Source organism: Ceratotherium simum, chromosome 2 (genome assembly GCF_057802395.1).
Source record: "Ceratotherium simum simum isolate JZ-2026a chromosome 2, ASM5780239v1, whole genome shotgun sequence".
Classification (NCBI taxonomy): Eukaryota; Metazoa; Chordata; class Mammalia; order Perissodactyla; family Rhinocerotidae; genus Ceratotherium; species Ceratotherium simum.
Genome location: NC_141901.1, coordinates 1,852,655 through 1,876,913, shown reverse-complemented (window position 1 = coordinate 1,876,913; position 24,259 = coordinate 1,852,655). Strand labels below are relative to the sequence as shown.

Genomic DNA, 24,259 nt, shown 5'->3' with positions numbered 1-24,259 from the left:
GGACCCCGCCTGTTGGTCCTGCAGTCTGAAGGAGGATGGTCCCCCGCAGAGGAGGCCACCCTGTGAACCCCTGGTGGGAGAGGGAGGCAGGTCCGGAGTGGGGGCAACTCACCCCCTTTTTACAGCAGGGAGCGAGGCTCACACACACACAGGGAAGCATCAGTGACCATCAGAGGTATGAGACCTGGCTTTGCTGGACGGCCCCGCTGTCACCAGGAGGCAAACACGGGCCTGGGTTGCTCTGTCCTTTTTGCAGATGACTCTCCTTAGCTGGGGCTGATCCTCCCCCTCTTCTCGGACCATTTGCTTTGCAGCCGCAGGATCAGCTGAGAATGACCCCTGCCCTCCCTCCCCCTTCACTCCTCCCTTTCAGTGTGGACTGTGGCTGGCAGTGACACTTAAAAGCCAATGCAGGGAAGGCACCTGACCTTGGGGAGGAATGTGGGAAATGTCTGCAGCCTGGAGCAGCCACCCCCCACCTGGAACCCAGGAATGTGGGCTTCCGGGGCAGGCAGCCTAAGGCCCCCAAGGCGGGTGTGTGCATGTGGTTGGAAGAGAAGGAGGGTGCAGGGCCCAGGAGTGACACTGTTGAAAAGCCCCATAAGGTCACCTGGCAGAACTCCTACTTGGTTATAGAGGGTGAAGATGGACAGTCAATGCCACCCTCCTTGTGGCACCACACAGCGCCCTCTCTGATTCAGTTAGGGCACGGTCTCTTACTCCTGGAGGCCCCTCAAGCCAGAGGCCATGGATACAGCTGTAACTTTTGACTTCTCAGACCCACAGAACCACAGAATGTCAAAGCCCTTTGAAATTAGCAGCTACTGCATCCACCCCATACTACAGACGTGGACACTGAGGCCAAGAGAGGGGATGGAGGTTGGCCACAAGCGCACTAATTACGGGCCAGGACTCTGGGCTATGTGCTTTTCCCACACCCCTCCACGATGCTGGAAGCCAGCATCTCCTCCTTCTGCCAGTAGACCAGGTGCCCCTCCTCCTCCCCAAGTTCCCACAGGGTTCTTGCAGGGAATCCAGAGCCTTCCGTGCCCTTCACTGCCAGGGGTGGGAACTGCAGGCAACAGAGCAGACACCAAGGGCCTGGCCTCTACGCTCTATGCTCAAGGCCACACTCCAGCACCTGGAGAGCAGGTGATCTGTGCTCTGGCTGGACAGCATTGATAAGGCCAAGCTAACTCCAACAGATGCCCCTCTTTGGGACTGAAGCCCGAGAAAAGGTGGAGTAAGGACTCTGCTGCCCTCTCGTGGCCACACCTGGGCATGACTGCTGTCGTCCAGGCCTTCCGTGGCTTCTCTTCTCCAAGCTGTGGAATCTCACCCAATCCCCATCCTCCTGTCAAGTGCTCCAGGAGGGCTGAATGGGGTGGGCGTCATCCCGCCTCCCATCACCTAGGACAGAGCTGTGGCTGCACAAAGCAGGATGGGGAGGGTGGATGATGCCTTGTTCACTGCTGGATCCTGGAGGAAGAAGGCCTCGGGCCAACAGGTGAGGCCAGTCTGTTACCCAGACTGCCTGGGTGTTGGGAGAGACTCAGTGGTTTCCAAAGAGACAGCCTAATCAACCAACACTGGACAGGATGCCTTGAAAATTCCGAGGATATTTATTTCTCGGGAAGGTCCACAACAGCTGGCAGGCACTGCCCTCCCTTGCCTGCTCTGAGGGATTCCTCCCTCCTTTTCTGAGAAATCCCCTCTCTTCTTGGAAGTGCCCATGGGACGCGGGGATGTGAACAGAAACCATACACAACATTCCAGAGCCTTAAAAAAATAAAGCAACAAACAGCCTCCTCCACACAAATACACACACACAAAATAAATAGACGTATAAAAGAGAGGCTTCGCTCCACCCTTCCTAGCTGAAGGGCTGCTCTGGAAGAGTGGAGCTGGGTGGCTTTGCCCCACTTCTCCCAACTAGGATTTCCAGAGGCTAAATGGTATGGAAGTGCCTGACAGCCAAGACTAAGCCCTGGCTTCAGAGAGAGGGCAGGGAGGGACCCCTCTCTGGAGCTCAGTGGGGAGAAGATACAAAGGAACAAATAAATAAATAAATAGAACCCAACTGCTCCCAGAGGCCTAAGGGCTTAGGCTGAGGCTGGGGCCCCTGGGGCCTGTTTCCCTGAAAAGAGCAGATCCAGTGACAGGCAGAAAGAATAACAGGGAAAGCACAAGTCCAAAGCCCCACCCACTTGCTGCCAGAGCCTGCATCCTTCAGATCCCAGAAGGGCCCAGGCCAGAACCCAGCCTCAAACCAGCTCTGGAGGAAGGTGGGGTGGGCTGAGCTGCTATCTAGTCTAGCAGGAGCCTAAAGGCTGGGGAGCCCGTCCCTTCTCTTCCCTGTGCTCTCTGAGGCCAGCAGGGCCTCCCTCCTTGCCTTCTTCCTGACCATCTCTGTAGAAGATGCCTCCAGTGTGGGCCCTTCCCTAGGAAAGCTAAGGCACGGCCCTCTCCTGCTTCTGTACTCATTGGCCTTCTCGACCCGCGGCACCTGAATGGGCTGGGCGAAGTCCTTATGAGACTGTAAATAATCAAAACAGTCCATCTTGGTGTCCTCCTCTGCTCCATTTGGCCACAGATGTCCCCACCGCCTCCAGCCAAGACTGCACATGAGGCTCCCTTCAGGCCAACAGGGAGAAGGAGTCAGACAGAGGCAAGAACAGAGAAGGGGGCAGGAGCTGCTAGAATGGGCAGTTTGAGCAGGAGGCCAAACCGGACACATGAAGAAGTCCAAGGGACTCAGGAGTCCCAGGGCCCCTCCTAGGGAAGCATGGCCAGCCGGGGGCCGGGGAGAGCACAGGGTAGGGGCAGGCCGGCCACTCAGCTGGGCAGCAGTACGTGCTCCAGGAGGTAGGTGAGGGAGTCCCAGTGCTTCCAGAGGAGGAAGAGGACGAGGACCAGGAGGGCGGTGCTGGTGATGCGCAGGCGTGTCTTCATGAGGGGCGTGATGAAGTTGGCGATGGTGGACACGAACACCAGCAGCACGGCCATGAGCGCCAGGATCACGTTGATGAACTTGCCCAGCAGCGCCCGTGCATTGGCATTCTCCACGCCCTCCAGCTGCACCACCTGCTGCTGTTGCTGCTGCAGCTCCAGCTTGGTGACCCGGGTCAGGCAGGACTCCACGGCCTCCTGCAGGGCAGAGGGGTGGGCCCACGGGAGTCAGGGTGGGCAAGCCCTGCAGGCTGACCCCACTTGCCTCTCAGAGAAGACGACAATAAACAGGGTGCCCCCTCCAAAGGCCAGGCAGGGTAGAGGTTGATCAGCTGCAGCTGGGGGCAGTCCTTTAATGATGACTATTTGGGGAGGATGGTAGGAAATGGGAGTCTTGATTCATGTGGGAAGGGGAGGGGCTGGCCCAATCCCAGCTTCCTCTTGAGGCAGTCTAGAGCCTGGAAGCTCCAACTATTCAATGGCCAGGCTGCCATGGAAGGGCTGGGGGCATGGGTGGCCCTTGCCAGGGGGCGTGCCTTTGCACAGTGCACATTCTGCCCCAGGCTGCCTCGCTCTTATCTCCACACCCCACGCCCCACGCTGCCCTCCTCATCCGTGTGCCCCGGCCACCGGAACAGCCTGTGCCCATCATCCCCACTTGGTAAACCGTCACCCTCCGGCTGCTGCCAGCTCTGTCAGCACCTCTGGGCCCCCAGCTCAGCCCCTGGTCGTACCTGGATGTCCCGGGCCCTCTCGTAGGACTGGTAGGCCACCTTCTCCTCCATGCTGGCCAGCTCCTGCTTCAGGTTGCTCATCTCATTCTGATGCAGCTCGGTCAGGTCGTTGAGCTGCTCCTCCAGCCGCTCGTACCTGGCAGAGGGAGAAGGTGGGACTCGTCCTGGCTCCCTGAGCCCCCGTCCCTCCCCGGGGTCAACTTCATTCCTTCTCAACAGTGGCTCAGCCACCGCAAATGTTCAGCCCTGTTCAAGTTTTAACGGCAACAACACTGACAGCTACTTTTTCCCCAGCACTTCTTACGGGCAGGCACTGCGCTCGGCACTTCACCCACACCATCGCAGGACCTCACCACAACCCCACGAGACAAGGACGCACAGCAGCCCCACTTTACAGACAAGACTGAGGTGTAGAGACATTAAGGAACTTGCCTAAGAGCACACAGTTCATGAATGGAGGAGTCAGCACTCCTCACTGACCGACTTCAACCTGGGCCTCGAGCCCTGGGCAAAGACACTCGCCTGGGTACCAGAGACACAGGGATATAGACACTCGATCCCTGCTCTGGAGGCACAAAATATCAAAAGATGACTATTATGTGGGGGAGTTAGTTTTCAGGCAGGGTTCCCCCTCAATTTTCCAAACCTTCTTCAGATATATAAAGAAGAAAAAGAAAAAGTGCTAACTAAGGAAAAGATCCCCAATAATCTCAGGGAGCAAGTGCCAAACACTGCCCGAGAGGCCCAGAGCAGAAGAGCCGTGCGGCGGGGGGAGGGGACGAGACCCCAGCTCCATCCAGGCCGACCCAGAGCTTCGGATCGATGTTCAAACTGAGCGTGCGGATGGTGACATGCATGGACTTGAAAGGTTTGGACTCATTAAATCTCACAAACCCTACGAGTAGAGATTCATGTTACTCCCACTTCACAGATAAGGAAACAGGTGTAAAGAGCGTTAAGTACCTTGCTCAAGGTAAATAGTAAATAGTAGAGCTGGGAGTTGAACCCAGGTCACCTGGCTCCAGAGTCAGCGCTCTTAACCAGAATCTCCAGACAAGAGGCCATGTGGCTGGTCCCTACCTCAGTTTCCCCTTCTGTACACTGACCACATAACCATCGAGTAGGGATGCTCAAAGCTCCTGAGACAGGCAGAGCCTTCCTTCCGTTGGTCCCACAATCCTATCTCCCAGCTGCTCTGACCAGTGTGGAGGAAGGCTTCTCAGGGCCTCTCCCTGGCCCCTTCCCGCTGCCCAGGACCCTTCTAGATGCTGCTCCACCTGCCTCCACAACCCCGATCTGAGACCTGGCAGCAGCGCGGGTGGTGGCACCTACCTGTAGCGCTCCTCCTGCAGGCACTGGGTCATGCAGGTATAGTCCCTCTGCAGCTGAGCCTTCAGGTCCTCCATCGAGTCCTCCAGGTGGGACTGGCCCTCCTTGATCTCCCGTAGCTCTTCCAGCAGAGCGTCCAGGTTGCCAGAGGCCCCATACAGCGTGTTCGACTTGGGGCTCCCCAGTGCCCCGGCGGGCCCGGCCCCGGAGTTGCTGCCCGCCCCGGCCGAGCTGGCACTGGCACTGGAGCACTCGTCGTCGCTGCCATACTTAGGGCTGGACACGAGTGTGGCGCTGCCGCTCAGCGCCCGGGCCACCTCCTCAGGGGGCCCATCCTCCAGAGGGTCCTTCAGGTGGGCAATGTTGTCGGCGCTGCCAAACTTGTTGCGGATGAGGCTGGCAAACTCCCGGGGCTTGGACACCACGGCGGTGTGGGTGGCCTGCGAGAGGCCCGAGAGGCTGCCCTTGACACCCTCCACCACACCGCCCCCAAAGCCACTGATGCCTGCGCGCATGTTGGCACCCACGTCCTTCAGCCCCTGCTGCATGTCCCGCAGCACATCCTTGGGCTGCCTCGAGGGCCCGTTCTGCTCGATCTCCTTCAGGCGCCGGCGGTAGTGCTCCAGCTTCTTGTGCAGCTGGGCGATGGTCTGGGCGGACTTCTGGTTCTTCTTCTCGAACACCTGCTTGATGCGCGACACCTGTTGCTTGTCGGCGTTGTTGGCCAGCTTCAGGTACTCTGCCACGTTGTCATCCCGCGCCTCCTGCTCGATCTTGATCTGCTCGGTGATCTTCAGGATCTTCTGGTGCAGGTGGTCAATGGCGGCCTTGGTCCGCTGGGGGTCCGGGGCCCCGTCCGGCACGTCCAGGCTGATTGGGCCGTCAGTGTCACCATGGCCAGGGCCGCCAGGGAGGCTCAGGGCCACGAGGTCTCCCTTGTCGACCTGGGAAAGAAAGCAAGCAGAGGAAGCTGGGTAAATCATGAAACCATGGGTGAGGACACGGCAGGATTCTGTCCTGTGCCCCTGGACACTCTGGACTTGGTTTCTCTGCCTGGAAAATGGATGTAGGATGAATAGGAAACCTCAGGGCAAGTCTGAAAGAATGCCGACAACCATGTCTCTTACAGCTGCACTGATGGCAGGCTCTCACATCTGCTATCCACCCAATCCTCACAACACCCCTAAAACCCAGTCTAGCAGATCTGCTCCCTCTTCGGCCCAGGGAGGTCAAGTAAGTCACTCAGGGACACACAGCTACGAAAAGACAGAACCTCCAGCCTAGAACGCCTGCTGCTCCATCACAAGGATTTCTCAGGGATGACAGAGTGTCCCTCTGGATTCAATCCCCCATAAGGCTCCTGCCTTGAGAGGCCTCTCCCTCAGAGGTGACCAAAGCCTATGCTTTGGCCCCACGCAGGGGCAGGCAGCCCCCCGCCCTCCCACCCTGGCTTCCCTAATGCAGTGCAGCGGGTCACCCGCCTCTGCTGACCCCTCTCCCAGCACCTGTTACCTTCCAGCTCTCTGGAGTTGTCAGCAACCTCTTCCGCCTCATGACAGGGGGAGCACCTGGCCCTGCCCAGTCTCCCAGACCCAGCGGGAGCACACCCCTACCCGCCCTGCTGGCCAGGTCCCCGGGACTCAAGTCTCAGAAGTGATCCAAAGGCCAGGGAAGCAGGGACCAGTCTGGGGGCCTGAGGGTACCAGCCGCCCAGCTTGGAAGGGGGTGAACGCACAGGAAGGAGATGACAGCCCCTTTTCCTCGCTGGCAGGCAGGCAAGCTGGCTCCCGAGTGCATCAGGGTGGCACAAAGGAAAAAGAGGCGAGACTGAGAAAGGATGGGGGGAGGGAGAGAAAGGAAGGAAAGGTCACAGAAGATAGGAAAGATGGGAAATGCCGGTCAGACGAAAGTGGGCAGGCCGGGAGCCCTGCTTTCCCAGGGCCGGTCCCCCTCAGCCTGTTGGAGGATCTCTCTGTCCACAGCCGGGTCCTCGGTGTCTTATCACCATGCAACAACGGAAGCAGCAGGAAATGGCTCAACTCCTGGTATTTTTACACACAGCACACTCCAGTACAGCCGGGTCAGATCACTCGCTCTTTATATGTATGGGGGGGGTGGGCGGGGGGGTGAGGTGTTTGTGGTGGAAGGGGTTAAAAACAAAGAAGGTGGCCCGGTCACACGCAGCAGAATCGGAAACGGCCCATGCCAATTATAGGCAGAAGTCACTGGGCTCGATTTCTGCCGAGGTGCAAAGTTATTGGAAAACACTATTAAAAACAACACCCCTGCCAAACGCAGGAGCCGGGGAGGGGGGCTCCTCTGCGGGCTTCCTCTGGGGTCTTTTCAGGTCACAGTCCCACTGGGGATGCTGGGGAATCCGCCGATCCCTTCCCCATCTCTCTTGAAGTCAGGACTTTCCTCTTACATTTGCTTTGGGTCTCTGGCCCTCCCCTCAAGTACTCATACCTTCAGGTCCCTGCTCCTCTGAATTCCTGACCTTTTGCCAAAGGAGCCAATTCCACAGTCTCCCTTAAATTATCTGTCCCAAGGTCTGGGACAGACCAGTCACACCAGTGTGACTTAAAACCCTTCCTGCCGTTAAACCCCTCCCTCCTGCCTGTTCCCTGCAGTGATGGCAACCAGCCTCTCTCGATTTTTCTGACCCTCAGTGCTCCCCCCTGAAAAACGAGATAATCATATCTACTCTCAGGTCTTTTGTGAGGGTCACACAAGCTGATGTCCAGCAAGCACTTAGCACAGTGCAGGGGACTGTGCAGCAAGCACTCATAAATGCTGTCTGATCTAGACAGCATATTTTTTGGGGGTGGGAAGAAAACGAAGTTTATTTAAGAGATTATACCAACAAATTTACTCCGTATTGATACTACAATATAGATATTGAACTACACAAAATTAAATTTTATATGCAACATGTGGCTTTTAATATTAAAGAACTTGACCCTCTTCTAAGGCCGCTGTCCTTTCCAAAGAGGCTCAACTCTCCTTCTCTTCCACTCTCTTTGTTGGGGAAAGAATGTCCAGAAAATGAGTTTCAGGTCTGGCTGCATCACTGCTGGATGCTCAGAGCTGGGTGGTGTACATGTTCATAGTCAGGACAGCATCCGTCCCAGCCACTTGGAGGAGCGGGGGAGGAGCTAATGAGACATGGATGTGAAAATGCTGTGAAAAGAATTTAAAAAAGGGCTTTAGGATGACGAGGGGGTGTAGAACAGCAAATTCCCAGTCTGTCATGGCTTGGCCCTGGCAGCCTAGAGTCTTTTCTTCCTCAGTTTGGCAGCTGTCTAGTTACAAATGGAAAAGCAGAGTGGAAGCTGGCTGTGAAATCCTCACGAATGAAAGGACAGTAGACACCCCAGGAACTCCAGCGGGGGCTGACAGCGGGCTGGAGTGGCCCCCCAGGGGTCCTGGCCCCCTCACCCACCCCTCTTCTCTGTCCTGAGCCCAGACTTGAGCCTGGGGTCTTGCAGCAGGACACCAGCTCCTTCCTGCCCCTCCACTGAGGTCGACCATGCCTGGATCCTGCCGGTCACCTGCAATCACAGAACACCCCACTTTGCTCTCCTCCCCATGGTGGAAGGTGGGGAGCTCTCCACGCCCCCTCGCTCTCCAGGCACACACCCCATGGCAGCAGTGCCCCTCAGGACTGGAGGGAGACAGGTGACTGAAGAAAAGAGAGCCAAGGAGGTGGCAGGCAGACAGGCAGAGATGCAAAGAGGGATTATGCTCTAGCAAGGGAAAGAAGACTAGACCATTAGAAGAAAAAGATGAGAAAGCTGTATGAGGGACGGAACAAACAGAGCACGAAAAGAGGAGAAAGAGATTTGCTAAAAAAAAAAAAAAAAAAGCATAGCAATGAGATAGGATACAGAGCGCATGCAGGGCAATGGAGAGGGCACTAAATTTGGAGTCAGTCTCCGATTTAGAACCCTGGCTCTGTCACTCCCCAGCTGTGTGCCCTTAGATATATCATTAACTTTTCTGGGACTCAGTTTCCTCATCTAGAAAAGGGGTGTAATTCTACCTACCTCGAAGAGTTGTCAGGAGGATGAAATGAGACACTGTGAGTGAAGTCAACAATGACAGTACAAGCTCAGGGCAGACAGCAGGTGCTCAAAACAAATAAAAATAATTCAGTGACACTTCACACCCACTAGGATGGCTCTAATTTTAAAAAGGAAAATAAGTGTTGACAAGGATGTGGAGAAATTAGAACCCTCAAACCTTGCTGGTGGGAATGTAGAATGGTGCAGCTGCTGTGGAAAACAGTTTAGGGGTTCCTCAAAAAGTTACACATAGAATTACCATGTGACCCAGCAGTTCCACTCCTAGGTATATACCCAAGAGAACTGAAAACAGGTATTCAAACAAATACTTGTACACAAATGTTCACAGCAGCACTATTCACAATCAAAGGGTGGACACAACTCAAATGTCCATTAATCAGTGAATGGGTAAACAAAACTGGTATCTCCATACAATGGAATATTGTTTGGGCATAAAAGGAATGAAGTAACCATATATGCTACAACATGGATGAACCTCGAGAACATTACACTGAGCGAAAGAAGCCAGATACAAAGGCCACATATTGAATGATTCCATTTATAAGAAATGTCCAGAATGGTTAAATCCACAGAGACAGAAGGCAGACTAGTGGTTGCCAGGGGCTGGGGAAGGGAGAAGTGGGGAGTAACTGCTTAATGGGTACATGTTTCCTTTGGGGGTGATGAAATGTTCTAGAACTAGACAGAGGTGATGGTTGCACAACCTGGTCTGGAAGCCAGAGTCCTCCAACCTGCTGGCCTGGGCTGCAGCCCCGACCAACATCCTGTCATGGGGTGGGTTTGCAGGAGGGCATCTGGGTCCTTCCTCTCACAGTCGCATTTTCAATAGAGCAGAAGCTCTTCCTAACTCCTCCCAACCCCTGTCCTGGAGTGGATGACTAAAAAGAGGACAATACACATCACTCAACTCCCGGCCGCTAGCAGGCAGCCGGAGCACCGCAGCGAGTGGGCCACACACGCACCACTGCTCCTCTCCCAACACTGTCACAGAGCCCACGGGGCCCTCTGTCCACGCCCAGCCGCCAGCACCACACCTGGAGTTGTGGCCCCAGCACCACGGCCTCTTCACTCCACAGGCACCTGACCCCCGGATTAACCCCCGTGCGCAGGCTGGGCAATTCTGAGAGGAGCACTGTTGCCTGCAGCGATGGCCAACAGCCTCTCTGTTCTCTCTTGGTGAAGAGGCCAAGCTTCTTCCACAACTCCCTCTACGCCGGGCAATCAGGCGGCCACGCGGTGCTCTCTGCTCAGGGTGCCCTGCAGCCAGGGCCGAGGTCCTAGACCCTGTTCTATACAGAATGAGGTCCAAGAAATGCTGATGAATGTTCTGGAAGAGCCAGAGCTGGGATGTTGTCTGAAGTGTCCGGGGTCCACCCTTCCCTACCCTTCTCCCTGCTCCAGGGAGACATCCAGTGGCCCCCACACACCTGGGAGCACCCCACACATGGCCTCACAGCACCAAGGACTCTCCTTCCTGCCCTCTTCCAGCAGCTCTAAGCGAAGCTGGATTAGGCGCTCTGCCAGATGAGAGAAGCTCCCAGCCCCAGCTCCCCTGGGCCTGAGCTCACATCCTCGTGTTAACCCGGCCCCGGACACAGGACAAGGGCTCTTCCTCTCGCACACCAGCCCAGCAGCCTGGACCCCCGAGGCTGGGAGCACACAGCCGACTGTGGGACAGGCTCACGGGAAGCTGTGTGGGGAGGGAAGGGTACTAGCGATGTGAACTGTGAAACGTGAATTGTGGTTCTATTTCTGCAGCAATAGTACAAATACATTAAACATTCTTCAAGATGGACCATATCAGTAATCACCACTTGTGAGGACTGTGTGCTCCACACCTGTGCTCCCAGGTTCCCAAGAGACTGCAGAGGGCTCCCAGCCTGTCTCCCATCCCCCAGGCACAAGTGCCCCTTCCTAGATTTACAAAGCATGCCTGGTAGGGTCCCCAGAGCAGGCTGACATCGAAGATGGGGCCTTCCTGCCCCAGCCATCTGCTTAGGGGTTGGAAAGCCAACACTAAGGTCACTTAGACAAAAAAACAAACAGGAAAGAAAAAGAGCTCTGGGGCTCCCATGCTTCCCTTTAGGAGAGCAGGGCAGCCCTATCATCCCAGGACCCCTCCCAGGGTGGGGAACAATGGAGCGAGGTGTCAACCCTGCCTTGTCTGTGGGTTTGGCCAAGTGGCTCAAGGTCCATGCAGGATGCTGCCCTGAGCAGGGCCTGGGCTTCCAGTGGCTAAGAGCCCAGCAGGCAAGTGTGACAGGGGCCGTCAGGCCCAGATGACTCAGCAGAGATGCTTCCATCTGCTGACTGCTGGCCCCGTGACTCTGATTTGAGCATCCCTCTTGGGATGGAGAACATTCAGATTCCCTTTTTCTACTAGTTCCCAGTGGGAAAGGGAGGTATGAAGAAGAACATTCATGGCTAGCTGAAATCCCTCTGCCCAAAGAGGCAGTTTGACCTCATGGTGAAGCTGGGAGGGAGGGAAAAAGATATCTCCCACACCAACCTGATATTCCAGTCAGAGCTGGAAAAATTATCCCAACCCTCAGTCCTGGTGTCAGGGGCTGCCCCCACTCTCCCAAAGCAGCAAGCATGGCCTGCTGGGCTGCTGGCTCCTGCTCTTCCTGGTGGGGACACGTGGGAATATGAAGTTGCTCAGTCCCAGCTCTCCCAGGTGCGGAAAGGCCCGGGGGAGGGGGAGCGGGAGGCACAGCCCAACCCGCAGTTCCTCTGGTGCCTGGAAGCCTAAGCAGCTTTTCTCCAGAGGGCAGGGAGGCAAGTGCTTAGACACTTACTGGGTACCCAGGGGGCAGCACGTAGGACACCTGGGTCTGTTCAGGGGCTGGGGCAGGTGAAAAACCCCTGCAGCAAGGCCCCAGCCACCACCCGGGGGACCCGAGGGGCAGGTGCCCAACGGACCCAGTTCTTCCTGCAGTGCCCCTTCCCTGGTGGCAGGGCACACCTTCCGTGGCTTGACAAGGAATTTCACGCTGCTACAAGGGATTTCAGGGTGGAGAGGACACACAGAGGAGGAAACGCACTCCCCCATCCTTTCATGCAGCACCTGTGATCTCACGGCAGCCGGGCACTGGGTAGAGGCTTCAATCGGCCTCCTCCTACAGCCAGCAAGTGCTTCCTCCCACCCTGACCCGAAGGGCTCCTCTCTCTTCCTAGTGGAGCAACTCTCCTCTCATCTAGCCCTGGCTTCTGGTCCTTTCCATTAGGTCCACCCCTTGGTTCTGGTCTAAACCACACCCTCCCCTCAGTCACCTCATTCCCTGCCCTGCTGAGAACAATGCCCTTTTGTTCACACGAATGTCCTGCGCTCTCCTCTGTCTCCTCAATTCAGAGACCCGTGGTTAGGCCCCCAGTGCTACCCTCCCACCCTGAGGCCTCCTCTGTCCATCTCCATCCTCTGAAAGCCCCAGGTGCCCAACACTCTGCTCCTTCTGGACTCTCCCACCATCCACCTGGGGTCAGTGCTCACCAGACCTGCACACTCCTCTCTCCCTGTCACTGCTTCTCTGGTGGGCATAACCAGGAACACCCCTTCCACTTAATTTCATGTCAGCTCCTCTGGCCCCAAGTGGAGCAACACATGGCCACTGGTTTCGGGAGGTGTCTGTGCCAGGGCTCACCCATCCTCCTGGCACAGGGCTCCCTCACCCGACCCCAGGGCCCTCCCAGCACTTGCTAGCCTAAGCCTGGAGGTGTGGTGCTCACCTCCTCCTCCTTTCTCCATCCACGAAGAGTTCTCTATAATGGAGAGGAGAGGGGGCTACAGCCTGAGAGACCAGAGGACAGCACAGCCGGCTTGACAAACTGCAGACATGGCTTTCTCCCATCCCACAACCCCACTCCCATCCCTGCCCAGTGAGCTTCTCTCCTTCCACCCACCAGCGGCCTCACCTGTATGGGTACTGTTTCCCAAAGCCGTGCTGGCAATGGGGTGCCAGGGGCTCTGAGGCTCCAGCTTTCTGCAGGCTGTGCCAGGCCCCCAGGGTCACAGTCCCTGGGTAGCACTGGGCTTGCCAAGGGAAGCCGGGGTCTGCGAGCAGGTGTCCCCGAGCTCCCAGGCTCCGCAGCCGCCATCTCCAGTCTGAAGCCTGGCCTGGGGATTAGGGTCAGATTGCTCTGGGAGATTTCCCCCTCCCCTGGGGCTCAAGGGCTGCTCCTTCCCGTCTGGGAGGAGAAAGGGAGGATCACCGAGCCGGCAGACCATGCACTGACGAGGTGCCGCCCTCCCCTCACCCATCCCCAAGTCCAGCTGTTGCCACTGTGGGTTCAGTGTGGATGAGGACACTCAGGTGTGACAGGCAGCAACTTCAGCCCAGGGCAGGGGGAGCATATGGGGACATGTGCACCTGCATAGTTCACTCACCCAGACTGGTGCTCTGCCCCTCCCCTCCCACCATGCACACCCAGAAACGCCTCCCACCATCAGAAACCCCTCTCACAAACAGAAGCACAGTCCATCAACAACCTTCCTCAGCCTCAGAATGGAAGTGGGGCTCCTAGCCAGGTTTCCAGGATGCAGAGGAGCTCTCCAAAGCCATAAAGGCTGGAGCCTGGAGGGAATCTTTGTCGGATCCTAACACAGCCAGCTCAGCCCGAGTCCTCTCCTGCTGCCCTGTCCACTGGCTTAAGGCACCATCACTCCAAAGGCATCGTCCCTACTCCAATAACCGCCTGGAGGAATCAGACGGCAGCCAGCCTCACCCGGGGGATTCCTCTGCTCCGAGATCCTCTCCTAGAAATCCACCCTGCTCTGGAGACCACTGCAGCTACTTCTCCGCTAGCTCCTGCTTCCCACTTCCCGCTCTCCTACCCCCAGTACTCAGGAGGCAAAAACACCCAAGACAAAACACGGATGGCACACTCACAGCAGTCTCCTCCTCCTTGGACTTCATCTTGACGGTCCCAGCAGGATATCCTTTGAGTGGCCAGCAGAGGGGGCCAGAGGTCCACAGTTGAGGGGATCAAGGTCTGAGAAGAGTGGTGGGGTGGCCAGCAGAGTACAGCAGTCTGCTGGATCTCTCTCAGGGCAGCTTCCCACCACAGAATCACCAAAGACGACACGGATTCTGCACCCACTTGAGCCTGGTGAGGGCCTGAGGGCTTAAATGCTGGGGGTGAACGTGAGTCATGCTGATGGGGCAGTCCCAAGTCCAAGAAGGTGCAAGGAGATAAGGGCCCAGTGCTATCTCTGGGGCCTGATGCCAGGGCCTGCAGTGAAAAACACCAGGAGCAGGAGTCCCCACACCTCGGCTCGTGGAAACCTCACAAATATTTGTGGTGGCCGATGACTTGGGGTTTGTGAGGACAGGAGCCCAGCAAAAGCACATTACACAGGTCCCCGTTTTTTTTTTTTTTTTTTTTGTGAGGAAGATCAGCCCTGAGCTAACATCCGTGCTAATCCTCCTCTTTGTGGTGAGGAAGACTGGCTCTGAGCTAACATCTATTGCCAATCCTCCTCCTTTTTTTTTTCCCCAAAGCCCCAGTAGATAGTTGTATGTCATAGCTGCACATCCTTCTAGTTGCTGTATGTGGGACGCGGCCTCAGCATGGCTGGAGAAGTGGTGCCTCAGTGCGTGCCTGGGATCCGAACCTGGGCCACCAGTAGCGGAGCGTGTGCACTTAACCGCTAAGCCACGGGGCCGGCCCCCACAGGTCCCAATTTCTGGGGCCAGTTCTGATGTGGGTCAGGGACACGGGGGTCAGGGAAGGCTTCTGGCAGCTCCTCACGTCTGTAAATGATCGCCCCCTCCAGTACTCGCTTCTTACTTCATGCTTTGGCACTGCGCAGCGTTCCTTTTGCATAACGGTTATATGCAAATAAGTCTTAGGTCTTAGTGCCCCTAGGAAGGCAGGGATCAGATCTTAAATGTATCCGGGCCCTTCACTGTGCCTAGCGTAAGACTGACCCTCCTTCAATATTTACGTCTGTAAAATGACCGAGTGATCATCTCATTGAGCTGCAACGAAAGACAGTCCATCTACTGCAGTTCCGTCTGAAGCAGCAACGGAGACAGCTTGACACTCAAGACACCCCTCCTCTGCCCCTCCTTTCTAGGCTCCACCAAGCCAAGATTTGTAACCATTCCTTACAAGCCAGAAAGGAGGAGAAAAAGGAGAAGGCAGTGGCAGCAGGAGACCAGAGGTAGGGAGGGGGCTGAGTAAGCTGAGCCCTGGCTGTCTCTGCAGGAGAGGTCTTACTCCCCGGGCTGCCTGGGATCAGGAAGGCTCAGAAGCACCAGAAAGAGGTTCCTACCACGCCATGTTGCACCACCACAATGACACTGAGGAGAGCTGCCCCCCACATGGCATCTGGCATCTCCCTAATGGAAGGGTTCAGCCCCCTCCAGGGACAACTTACCCATCAGCACAATAACTGAACAGCAGGGAAAAGGGAGGTGGAGCTCAGGGGAGAACCAATAGTCTGCTGAGAGGAAAGGCACAAACAGGAACCAGGGGGATGTCTGCCAGGCAAGCCAGCAGGAGAGACAGCCCTTTTTCTCTAGAGTCTGTTCTCGTCTCGACATGTAGAGATGTTCCCAAATCTGCCAAGGACTCAGAGCTTCTTGCTCCGGGGTGGGGAGCGGAGCCCGAGGCATAGTGACACAGTGGGGAAGGGGACGCGAGCCCTGGGTGCCAATCAGCAAGTGGGTCTCAGTCCCATACTTGCTATGGGACCTTGGTCGAGTCCCCACAGGCTCTGAGACTCAGTGTCCATAACTGCACTGGGAGGAGCATGTGAGGAGAGGGGGAGCCAGGAAAGCCCTGGCTGAAGGCGGGTATGTCGCAGGAAGCCGTGCCAAGGCTGGCTCCTCGGGCGCTGGCAAAGCCTTTCAGTGGCACAGCAAGGGGCCTGGAGGTAGAAGGCCGCTATAAATCTTCACCCTGCCACTTGCTAGCTATGCGGCCTCCACAGGCCCTGTCCGTGGTCTTCACAACCACCAGAGGAGGCAGCAGCCCCCACAAAGCAGCAGCCTGGTGGAAGAGGCCGTAGGGCTGGCATCAGGGGTAGATGAGGGTTGAACGCGTTGAACCCCAGAGAGTCTCTCTGCAGCAGAGTCTGGGTTTTCCTAGCTGCAAAATGGTCCATATGATCATTATCTCCCAGGGCTATAGTGGAGATAAAATGGGAATGAGTGAAAATGCCTGACACATTGCAGGTTTTATAGAAAAAGATGACTAGTCCTGAGGCTCCCTCACCAGATGTGTATGTACACACACACCACGGACATTCTAGAAGGCCCCTGGAAGACTTTGTTGGAACAGAAAAGGCCAGGAAAGCAGCGGCCACCTGGAGCAAAGTTGAAAGAGTGGCAGGCGGACCTGGGAAGAGCTGCCTGGGCGCTGAAGCAACAGGTTCTGAAAGGACACAAGCCACAAAGCAACTTTCCTTTCGCCGAGAAAAGGTGCAGCTGGGTCAGAGCCACCGTGTGGACTTCCCGGTAAGTCCCGGGCACGCCCGGCTTCCCTGCCGCACCGTCTCTCGCCTGGCAGAGACACAGACCTCGTCTCCACCAAGGCAGCACATCACCAGCAATTCGCAGAATCAGGCAGCTGCACGGCGGCAGGGGTCTCTGGCCTTCCTCTTACACTTTTCCAAGGTAGCCTGAGTCTGGGGGCAACAGACGAGCTCCTGACGTCCTGGAAGGGGACACTGGAAGGTAGCCCTGCACACAAGGCTGCCCTCTGCACGTCCAGTGGGTCTCGGCCCCTCTTTCACTGGGTCCACCCAGTTTAGTTTTCTCTTCTCTTCCCTGAACTGCCATGCATGCCCCCTCTTCCTTTAATACTGTGAATATTGAATTTGTTCTTGTCTTTTCCTTTTCCCTGGTTCTTGTTCTTCAGTCCTCTCCCCCCATTTTTTTAATCTTCCTACTTACTTTTCTTTATCTTAGGGGGAAAAAAAGCACAAACCACACATTCTGAAGGATGGGAAACCTGAGATGTCACAGGCTTTAGGAGCAAAGACTAATGCTGAAAAGCAGCTAAATTTAGCAGCTCAGAATACAAGGTGAGGCCTAAAAATTGCAGGCTCCAAATGTGCTGTGAAAACCTTGCAGGTAGCAGGCCTCTGTGAAGCCGCTTCTCCGACGCTCGCCTCCGGGAAAGGGGGGTCTGGGAAGCGGTCAGTCTTCAGAGGTCCCCTCCCCTAACACTCACTTTTAGGCGCAGCCAGAAGGTGCATTTTCTTAGAAACTCACGTCCCCAAAGAGCCCTGCTTCCCCCTGGGGAAACGCGGGAGGAAGGTTCATGTTTTTCCGGGTGAACCAGAGCAATCAGGGTGGCACGTTTCCTAGGCACAAGTGGAGAGGCTCAGCCACAAGAGCTGCAAACACAGTCAGGAAAGGCCAGAGTGGAGAGAGCTGTGGGAAACAGCAGCGTGCACACACCAGGCCACCCCTCAGCCGCTTCCAGGGTGGAGGAGGCCTCCTCCACCCACACTGGTGCTTTGCCCGTCTAATGCCATCGACTCTCCTGTCTAGGGAGTCCTCCTCAGGCACGGTCATGAGCCAGACTATGGGCAGTGGAGACAACCACTCACCTAGGTCACTTTTAGGAAATCAAAATTGGTGCCAGGTGGGTAGAAGAGACGGACGATTCCATGTCTTTCATAGCCACTCTGTTTTCCTGGGGGAGAGGACATTGGGGACAGGCCCAGGAGAAAGTGACCCAGAGAGGAAGCAGCACCTTCTTTTGGGGCAGTATTTAGGAAGCAGAGCACCCTCCACACCACCCTATTTGTCAAGAATAATTTAGAACGATTCCCTTCGAAAAGCAGAGGACTCAAACACAGAATTCTTGGGGCATCTTGCTGACTCAAGGGCTCAGAGCTTACCAGGAGCTGATTAAACGAGAAATGTATGTGAAAGCACTACACAAACTGTGCTGTACTGTTCAACTGAGTGTCAGCGCCAGGAAAGCTCCAAGGGACATGTCAAAGGGATATGACTGACAAGCCTTGGGGGCATGTCCCCGACGCTGCTGAGCCCCTAAGGAGTCAGTAGACAGGCATGGGCCCAGATAATATTTGGGTCTGAAGCTGCCTTCTCAGGCAATGAAGAAACCTTATATAATGAAGTTAATATTACAGAGCACCTGTCTTTCCAGGGTAGGGTTCGCCTTTCCAGCCACCCAAAGAAGGCCTCCTTGTCACAGTATCACTCTGGATCTGATTTAGCTTTTGCTGAGTGTGCTGAATTATTCACTAGCTATGGATACTGGGCCAGCTCTGGGGTCCCAATGGTGGGGTATCTGGAGAGGTGGAAAAGGTAAGTAAGAATTCCCCAAATCCAGACTTGGGGGAAAGGCAAAAGCAGCAGGGGCATCTGAGTCACCGTCTGGAGGATGTGGAAACAGGGGACGGGGCCCAAGAACAGTCAGACAAGCCGCTTGCAACTCCCCAGCACCTGTCACTGGAGAGAGAAGGGAGGTCAGAGAAGGCTACTGTTCCCAGAAGCTTCACTCACTGCCTCCAGCCCCCACTGCAGGGCAGGGGAGCCCAGAAAGAATGCGATGGGGTGTGTGCATCCATCGCTGCTTCTATTTCAGAGCTCTCTGCCCCAGGCGGTATAAACAGAGAAAGCCCAAACTGTGCCTATGAAAAGAAAGAAGAGGCAGAAGCAGGGATCAGGTTAATGGTACTGTATTTCCATTGCCTCATCTGGCACCAGAGGGGACCAGGGTTACGTTTTGCATCTCAAGGATGTGATGGATCCAGGGAGGAAGGTGCCTGGTGGCTGGGGAGACCTGTGCCAGCTCCCATGACCCATGCCCACATCACAGCGCTGGCTCCTTGCCACCTGGAACTGGATGACACAGAGCTCCTCTTGCTGCTGACTGTTATCGGCTCTGGCATGGGGGGCTGATGCCCGAACCTTGAGCACACCTTCTGCTGGGGTGCCCAAGGGAGCCAAGGCCAAGGTTGAGAATCCTGAGGGAGAAGGCTGGGGACCTGATTGGCATCTCCCACCTGTGTCTGGGCTGGCATCATCTCAGCCCCCAGGGGCTGCAGAGAGCCACAGAGTCTCCCACAAGGTTTGTGCCTGAGCTTAGAGACCAGCAGGTTGAGAACCCATGACATCGGGTCTTGCTAGGAAACTTGGACATTACCTAACTTCGCCCCCTGCGCCTGGGGAATTCTATACTCCTAGAAGCCAGAGCTAATCTGGAGAGCACTGCGAACTTTCTATCTAGAAAGTCATGGATGTCAGTGGGGAAAAGATGAATAAAGGCTAATTCTGGAGGCCAGTTGCCTGCTGGGGCAGCTAACTGAGCCCACGACCCTGTTCTAAAGTCAAGAGGAAGCTGCTGCTTATGATCTCTGGTGCCAGAGCTTCAGGTAAGAGGCACAGTCCTCATTTTCTGGCCCCTCTCCTGATGGGACAGGACCCCTAAAAGGCAAGGGGCTTCACCTGAACATGAAGAACTCAAATCAGACTAAGGGAAGAACATCTTGACTAGCCAGGTACAAGATATACTGCTGTGGTGGGGCCTGAAGGCCCCTGGGAGATAGGGGCTTTTAATCACTGAGACAGGGAGCGAGGGTTCATGGCAATCACGGAGCTGCCTGCCTTGGCCTGACAAGCAGCTGGCAGGATGGGCACGGCCTCCAGAGGCCCTTCAGGGGCCACTGGGCTGCCTGCCTCTGGCTCTCCCTCTGCCTAAGGAGCCTTTCCATGCAGAGAGTAAGACAGAAGGGAAGACAGGATGAGATGGATGGAGGAGGGGAACAGAGAAGGCAGCTGTCCTCCCCAGCAACTGGGTGTGAGTTGACTGGCACAGACCCAAGCATGTACATGGGCGACAGAACAAGCAGAGCGTCACATGGCTCTGAAGGTGGATGCATTTGTGTGGACAGGCCGAGGGACACAGCTGGACCCTGGAACGGGGCCCCTTCAGCCTCCCATGCATCCTGGCCCACAAGCTCAAACACATCAGGAGGCCCCACAGATGAACGGCCTGGCCTCCACCAGCTGCCGAGGGGACATGTTTGAAAACTCTCAGCAGAGCTGGCCCCACCCACCTCTGAACCAGCAGACTCCCAGACATAAATAAACCAGGGCCCCTCAGTGCCTGCCAAGATCTGTCTTCTTGGCAAGAGCCTAAAGTTAAAGGCGGCCCCTCACTTGCCATCCCTCAAAGTAAACAGGGATGCTTATTTATGCCAGGGCAGAGAAGAAATCTTGTTGTTGGATAAATCTGTGGAGGAGGTACCAAGAGGACAGGACATCCAGACTGCTCTGGTTTAGGTGATGAGCTGAACGCCACCGGTTTCTCTGTCTGGAGCCTGGAGATAACACCGCCGTGAGGCCACAGGGAAGCATCCAGTCATGACATCATCTCTCCACCCTCCCCACACAACTGGGGAGACCCTGGCCCTGTCATCCGCCCTGCCTGCCCTCAAAGCTAGGGGGTAGCAAGCTGACCTGTCAGTAAATGTCCTCCTGCCACTGAGCACCTACATGCTGGTCTCCTAAGGCTGTCCAGATGCCCTCTGTGAGCTCCTGGCTCTCACCCCACGCTGGTTCTTGTCCTCAGAGGGACCAGCCATACTGCACAGAAGGGGAAGGGGCAACAGGGCAAGGTCAGGGGCTAGCCTGGCAGAGCTGGCTATAAACCCAGCACTCCTGCGCCATTCCTCTCCCAAGACCCTCCAGCTGGGTGCACCCTGCACAAGCCCAGAAGGGGCAAGAGGAATGTGGTGACAAGGGGAGAGGTTTTGAACAAGGCCGAGAGGGAAACAATGACCAAGCTATACATGAAAGAAATGGCAGAAAGCAAACACAAGCCTCGGAGCCCTGCCGGGGCTAATCCACTCCGTGACAGTCTGGGGGTGAGTGACACAAGTGACGGAAGAGTTAGTAGGTTTTCCTGAGAGTACACATTTTCTAGGAACTGCTGCTCAGCAGATAAAAAGAGGGTGGAGACCCATCTGCTGAGCAACTAGGCAGCCCAACTCCACTGCCCTGCACATACCACCAGTGGCTCCTGCTGCAGTCTCCAGGGCTTATGGCCACACACAGATGGGGAAGCCAAACGTCACCTGCGATTGCGATTCACCCGCCAATTCCCCAGCACACCAACAAACGATGACTCTTCCTCTTGACTTTGTAGACATAAGACGGAGAGAGCAACTACCTTGCTCAGTGTCACACCAAGAGTCGAAAGCAGAACGGCAAGGCTGGGATGACAATTTGTTTTTGTTTTCAAAGGGAAATCATTTAAGGCACAACCTCGAAGACAGCTAACTGGATCTGGAAGGAACAAATGAAGGCCAAACTACATCACCACGGCTGAGCTGCTTCCTGGGACCGGGAGGCCCTATCTTTCTCTCTGATACACCTCTACCCTCCTTGGGGCTCCAGGCCCCCTACTTTCTTCGGGGCTGGGGAGAGCCTCTCCAGGATAGCCAGGGAACTTTAGCTGCCTCCAGGGTGTTTCGGTAACTCAACCCCCGACAGGGCCACTCTGGTCCAAAAGCCAGCTGGTGCGCTCTAAACAATGGCAAGGGGTGTGCGTGGTGGGGGAGGCTTATGAATTAAAAATAGACACTAGTAATCACCAGGGAGCTTGCAGAGAGCATGTGGGGCTGTGTTTACTAGAGAGAGAAGAATACTTTCTATTCATACCCAGAGACTGGGGTGGAACCATCACAGCTTCTCACACCAACCAATGGCCTCTGGGCCCGGGGAAGTCAGCTGACAGAGCAGGGTTTCTGATGACTGGAAGACCCCTTTCCTCGGGACCCCTCTCCTCAGGACCCCCAGGGCCACGCCTGTCCCTGGAGGGACTGCTCCAGGTCAGGAAAGCTGATCACTGAATTGCAAATGGAGACCAAGAGATCAAGTCCCCTCCTCGGGCTAAGGCAGGCCTGCTCCCTGTGAATACTGCACAAAGTGGCCCCTGGCAGATTTGGTGACTGCAGAGCCCAGTGTGGTCTTATGGACACACTAGAAACATGGGATCTGGTCTCTTCTCTGCTATGAACTAACTAGCTGGGTGCCCTCAGGCAAGCAGCCTCTTGACTGCTGAAGGCCTCAGTCTATTCATCTGTAAAACAATAACACCTGCCCTGGTAACTCCAAAGGGGTGTTATTAAGATTAACAAGGCAATATATATGGCAAAGCTTTGGAAAGCTGCAAGTTCTAAATGAGGATCTAAAACAGTCATAGGATTCCCCCGTTACCACCTTGAACCCAGGGAACCAGGCCCCAGTCAGCTCGCCCAAGAGACTCCAGGCCTGGTCTTACACTAGCAGCAAGAAGAGAACCGCGCCTGCCCTCTGGATATCTCGGGGCAGTGTGAAGATCAAACACAAGCTGCGTGGAGAAGCCTCACGGAGCAGCTCCCTGGCTGAGGCACCTGCTCCGCACCCCAGCCCCCGAATTCCCCGTCAGCACACAGCAGCAACTCTTTGCCAGCTTCTAAGGGTGCCCACTGCCCACCCACTCCGTCTGCTCAGGCAGCCGGAGACTACAAGGTTCACGTTCTCCTTCCTCGTAAAATAGCTGTAGTACCAGAGACCCTTGCTTGACAGGAGTTCTCTAATTTGATTTCAAAATGTATTCACTGACTCAGTGAGAGGTGGGCCTTGCTGCTGTTGCATGCAGACCGCTTGCTCCTTAAGGGCTCGAACAACCTGGTTCATTCTGCTGGGCCCTCCTGGGTCTGCATTCCACAAGGCACGTTACCCTTTTAGCCGACACATCCAGATCTCACTCTTGGAACAGACTTCTCCACAGTTGAAACTATGCTTGCAAATGATCCAGTGCCATCGTTTTAAATACTATCTATAAGCTCACAACTCCCAAACGTGTGCCTCAAGCCTGGATCTCTCCCCGAGACTCCAGACTCTTACATCTGACTGCTTATTTGGCATTTCCACGTGGATGTTTAATAGTCATCTCAAACGTAACATGTCTACCACCTAGCTCTGATTTCTGCCCAGCCCCCAGCCCCTGCCAGACATCTGTTCCATTTGCTGTTTTCCCCAACTCAGTTAATGGCAATTTCTTCTTTCCACCTGCCAGGCCAAAAGCCCGTGTGCCATCCTTGCCTGCTCCCTTTGTCATGCCCCACATCCATCTGAAACCTCTGTAGCTCAACCTCTGAAGCAAATCCAGAACCCCGACATTTTGCCCCGCCTCTACACTCCCACTCCACTGCAGGCCATCATCATCTCATCTCTGGAGGCTCCAACAGCTTCCCAGCTGGACCCCATGCTCACACTCTGACTCCCAGACTATCCTCCACACAGCAGCCAGGCTGACCTTCTTAAAAGGTGTCACTCCTCTGTACAAAGCCTCCCAATGACTTCCCATCTCACTCAGAAAAAAGTCAAAAGCACTTTTCCTGGCCTACCAGGCCCTATGTGATGTGCAACCCTCCCTACTCATCTTTCAAAAACCAACGAAACCCAAACTACCTCACCCAGATCCTACTGTCCTTTCTCCTCCAGACAAGCTACATGTGCTGCCTCCACTCCTACCATCTCCTCAATCTACTGAGACTGGTTTCTTGCGGGTTACCAACGACCCCACTGCTTGATACTGCCCGTGTACGTTTCGAAACCCAGATCCCACCTGGCACTCCTGCCGCATTTCACACTCTTGAGTACTTCCTCCTTCTTCAAGCTCCTTTCTCCTTTTGCTTTGGCGTCATCTCTCTCCAGGTTCACTCCTACATATCTGGCTGCTCTGTCCCTTATATGTCGGATCTGTCCTTGGCCTCCTTCTCAATCAACACGTGCCCTTTGAGGGTCTCATCCATACCCACGACTTCAAGCCCAGTGCTGACTCGAAGAGCACTCGCCCCCCCCACCCCATCTCTCCCCAATGAACCCAACTGCCAGGTGTTGCTCCCTAGCTGGGCAGCTCCCAAAGGCACTTGCAACTCAACACGTCCAAAACTGAACTCATCACTTTCCTCCCAGAACATGCTCCTCCTGCATTTCCTCAACTAGAGAATGCACCATCCCTAAAGTTGCTAAGGCAGAAACTCTAGGATCATCCTCTAGTTCCCCGCCCTTGTCTTCCACATCCACTTTCTCACAGAGTACTATGGATTCTAACTCCCAAATGTCTTCTGAATTTGTCTCCTCCTTTCCATTCTCACTGCTGCAGCCTGGATTCCTGCAATAACTC

The 24,259-nt window shown here is 55.5% G+C and overlaps 1 protein-coding gene across 4 annotated transcripts in view; it reads right to left on the bottom strand.

Annotated features, from left to right (window-relative positions):
- Positions 1-1,599: 1,599 nt before the first annotated feature.
- TMCC2 (transmembrane and coiled-coil domain family 2) overlaps positions 1,600-24,259 on the bottom strand; it is a 35,628-nt gene continuing 12,968 nt past the window's right edge. For 2 of the 4 annotated variants that reach the window (XM_087437109.1, XM_014783488.2), the window contains exons 3-5: positions 5,016-5,956; positions 3,684-3,819; positions 1,600-3,147 (exon numbers count right to left, since the gene is read on the bottom strand). In XM_087437109.1, the coding sequence (XP_087293235.1) occupies positions 2,836-3,147; positions 3,684-3,819; positions 5,016-5,956 (1,389 nt within the window). In that variant the 3' untranslated portion in view covers positions 1,600-2,835. Of the gene's footprint in view, positions 3,148-3,683; positions 3,820-5,015; positions 5,957-13,009; positions 13,449-13,983; positions 23,887-24,259 lie in introns of those variants that run through there. The other 2 variants (XM_014783490.2, XM_087437119.1) reach the window with 2 other exon arrangements.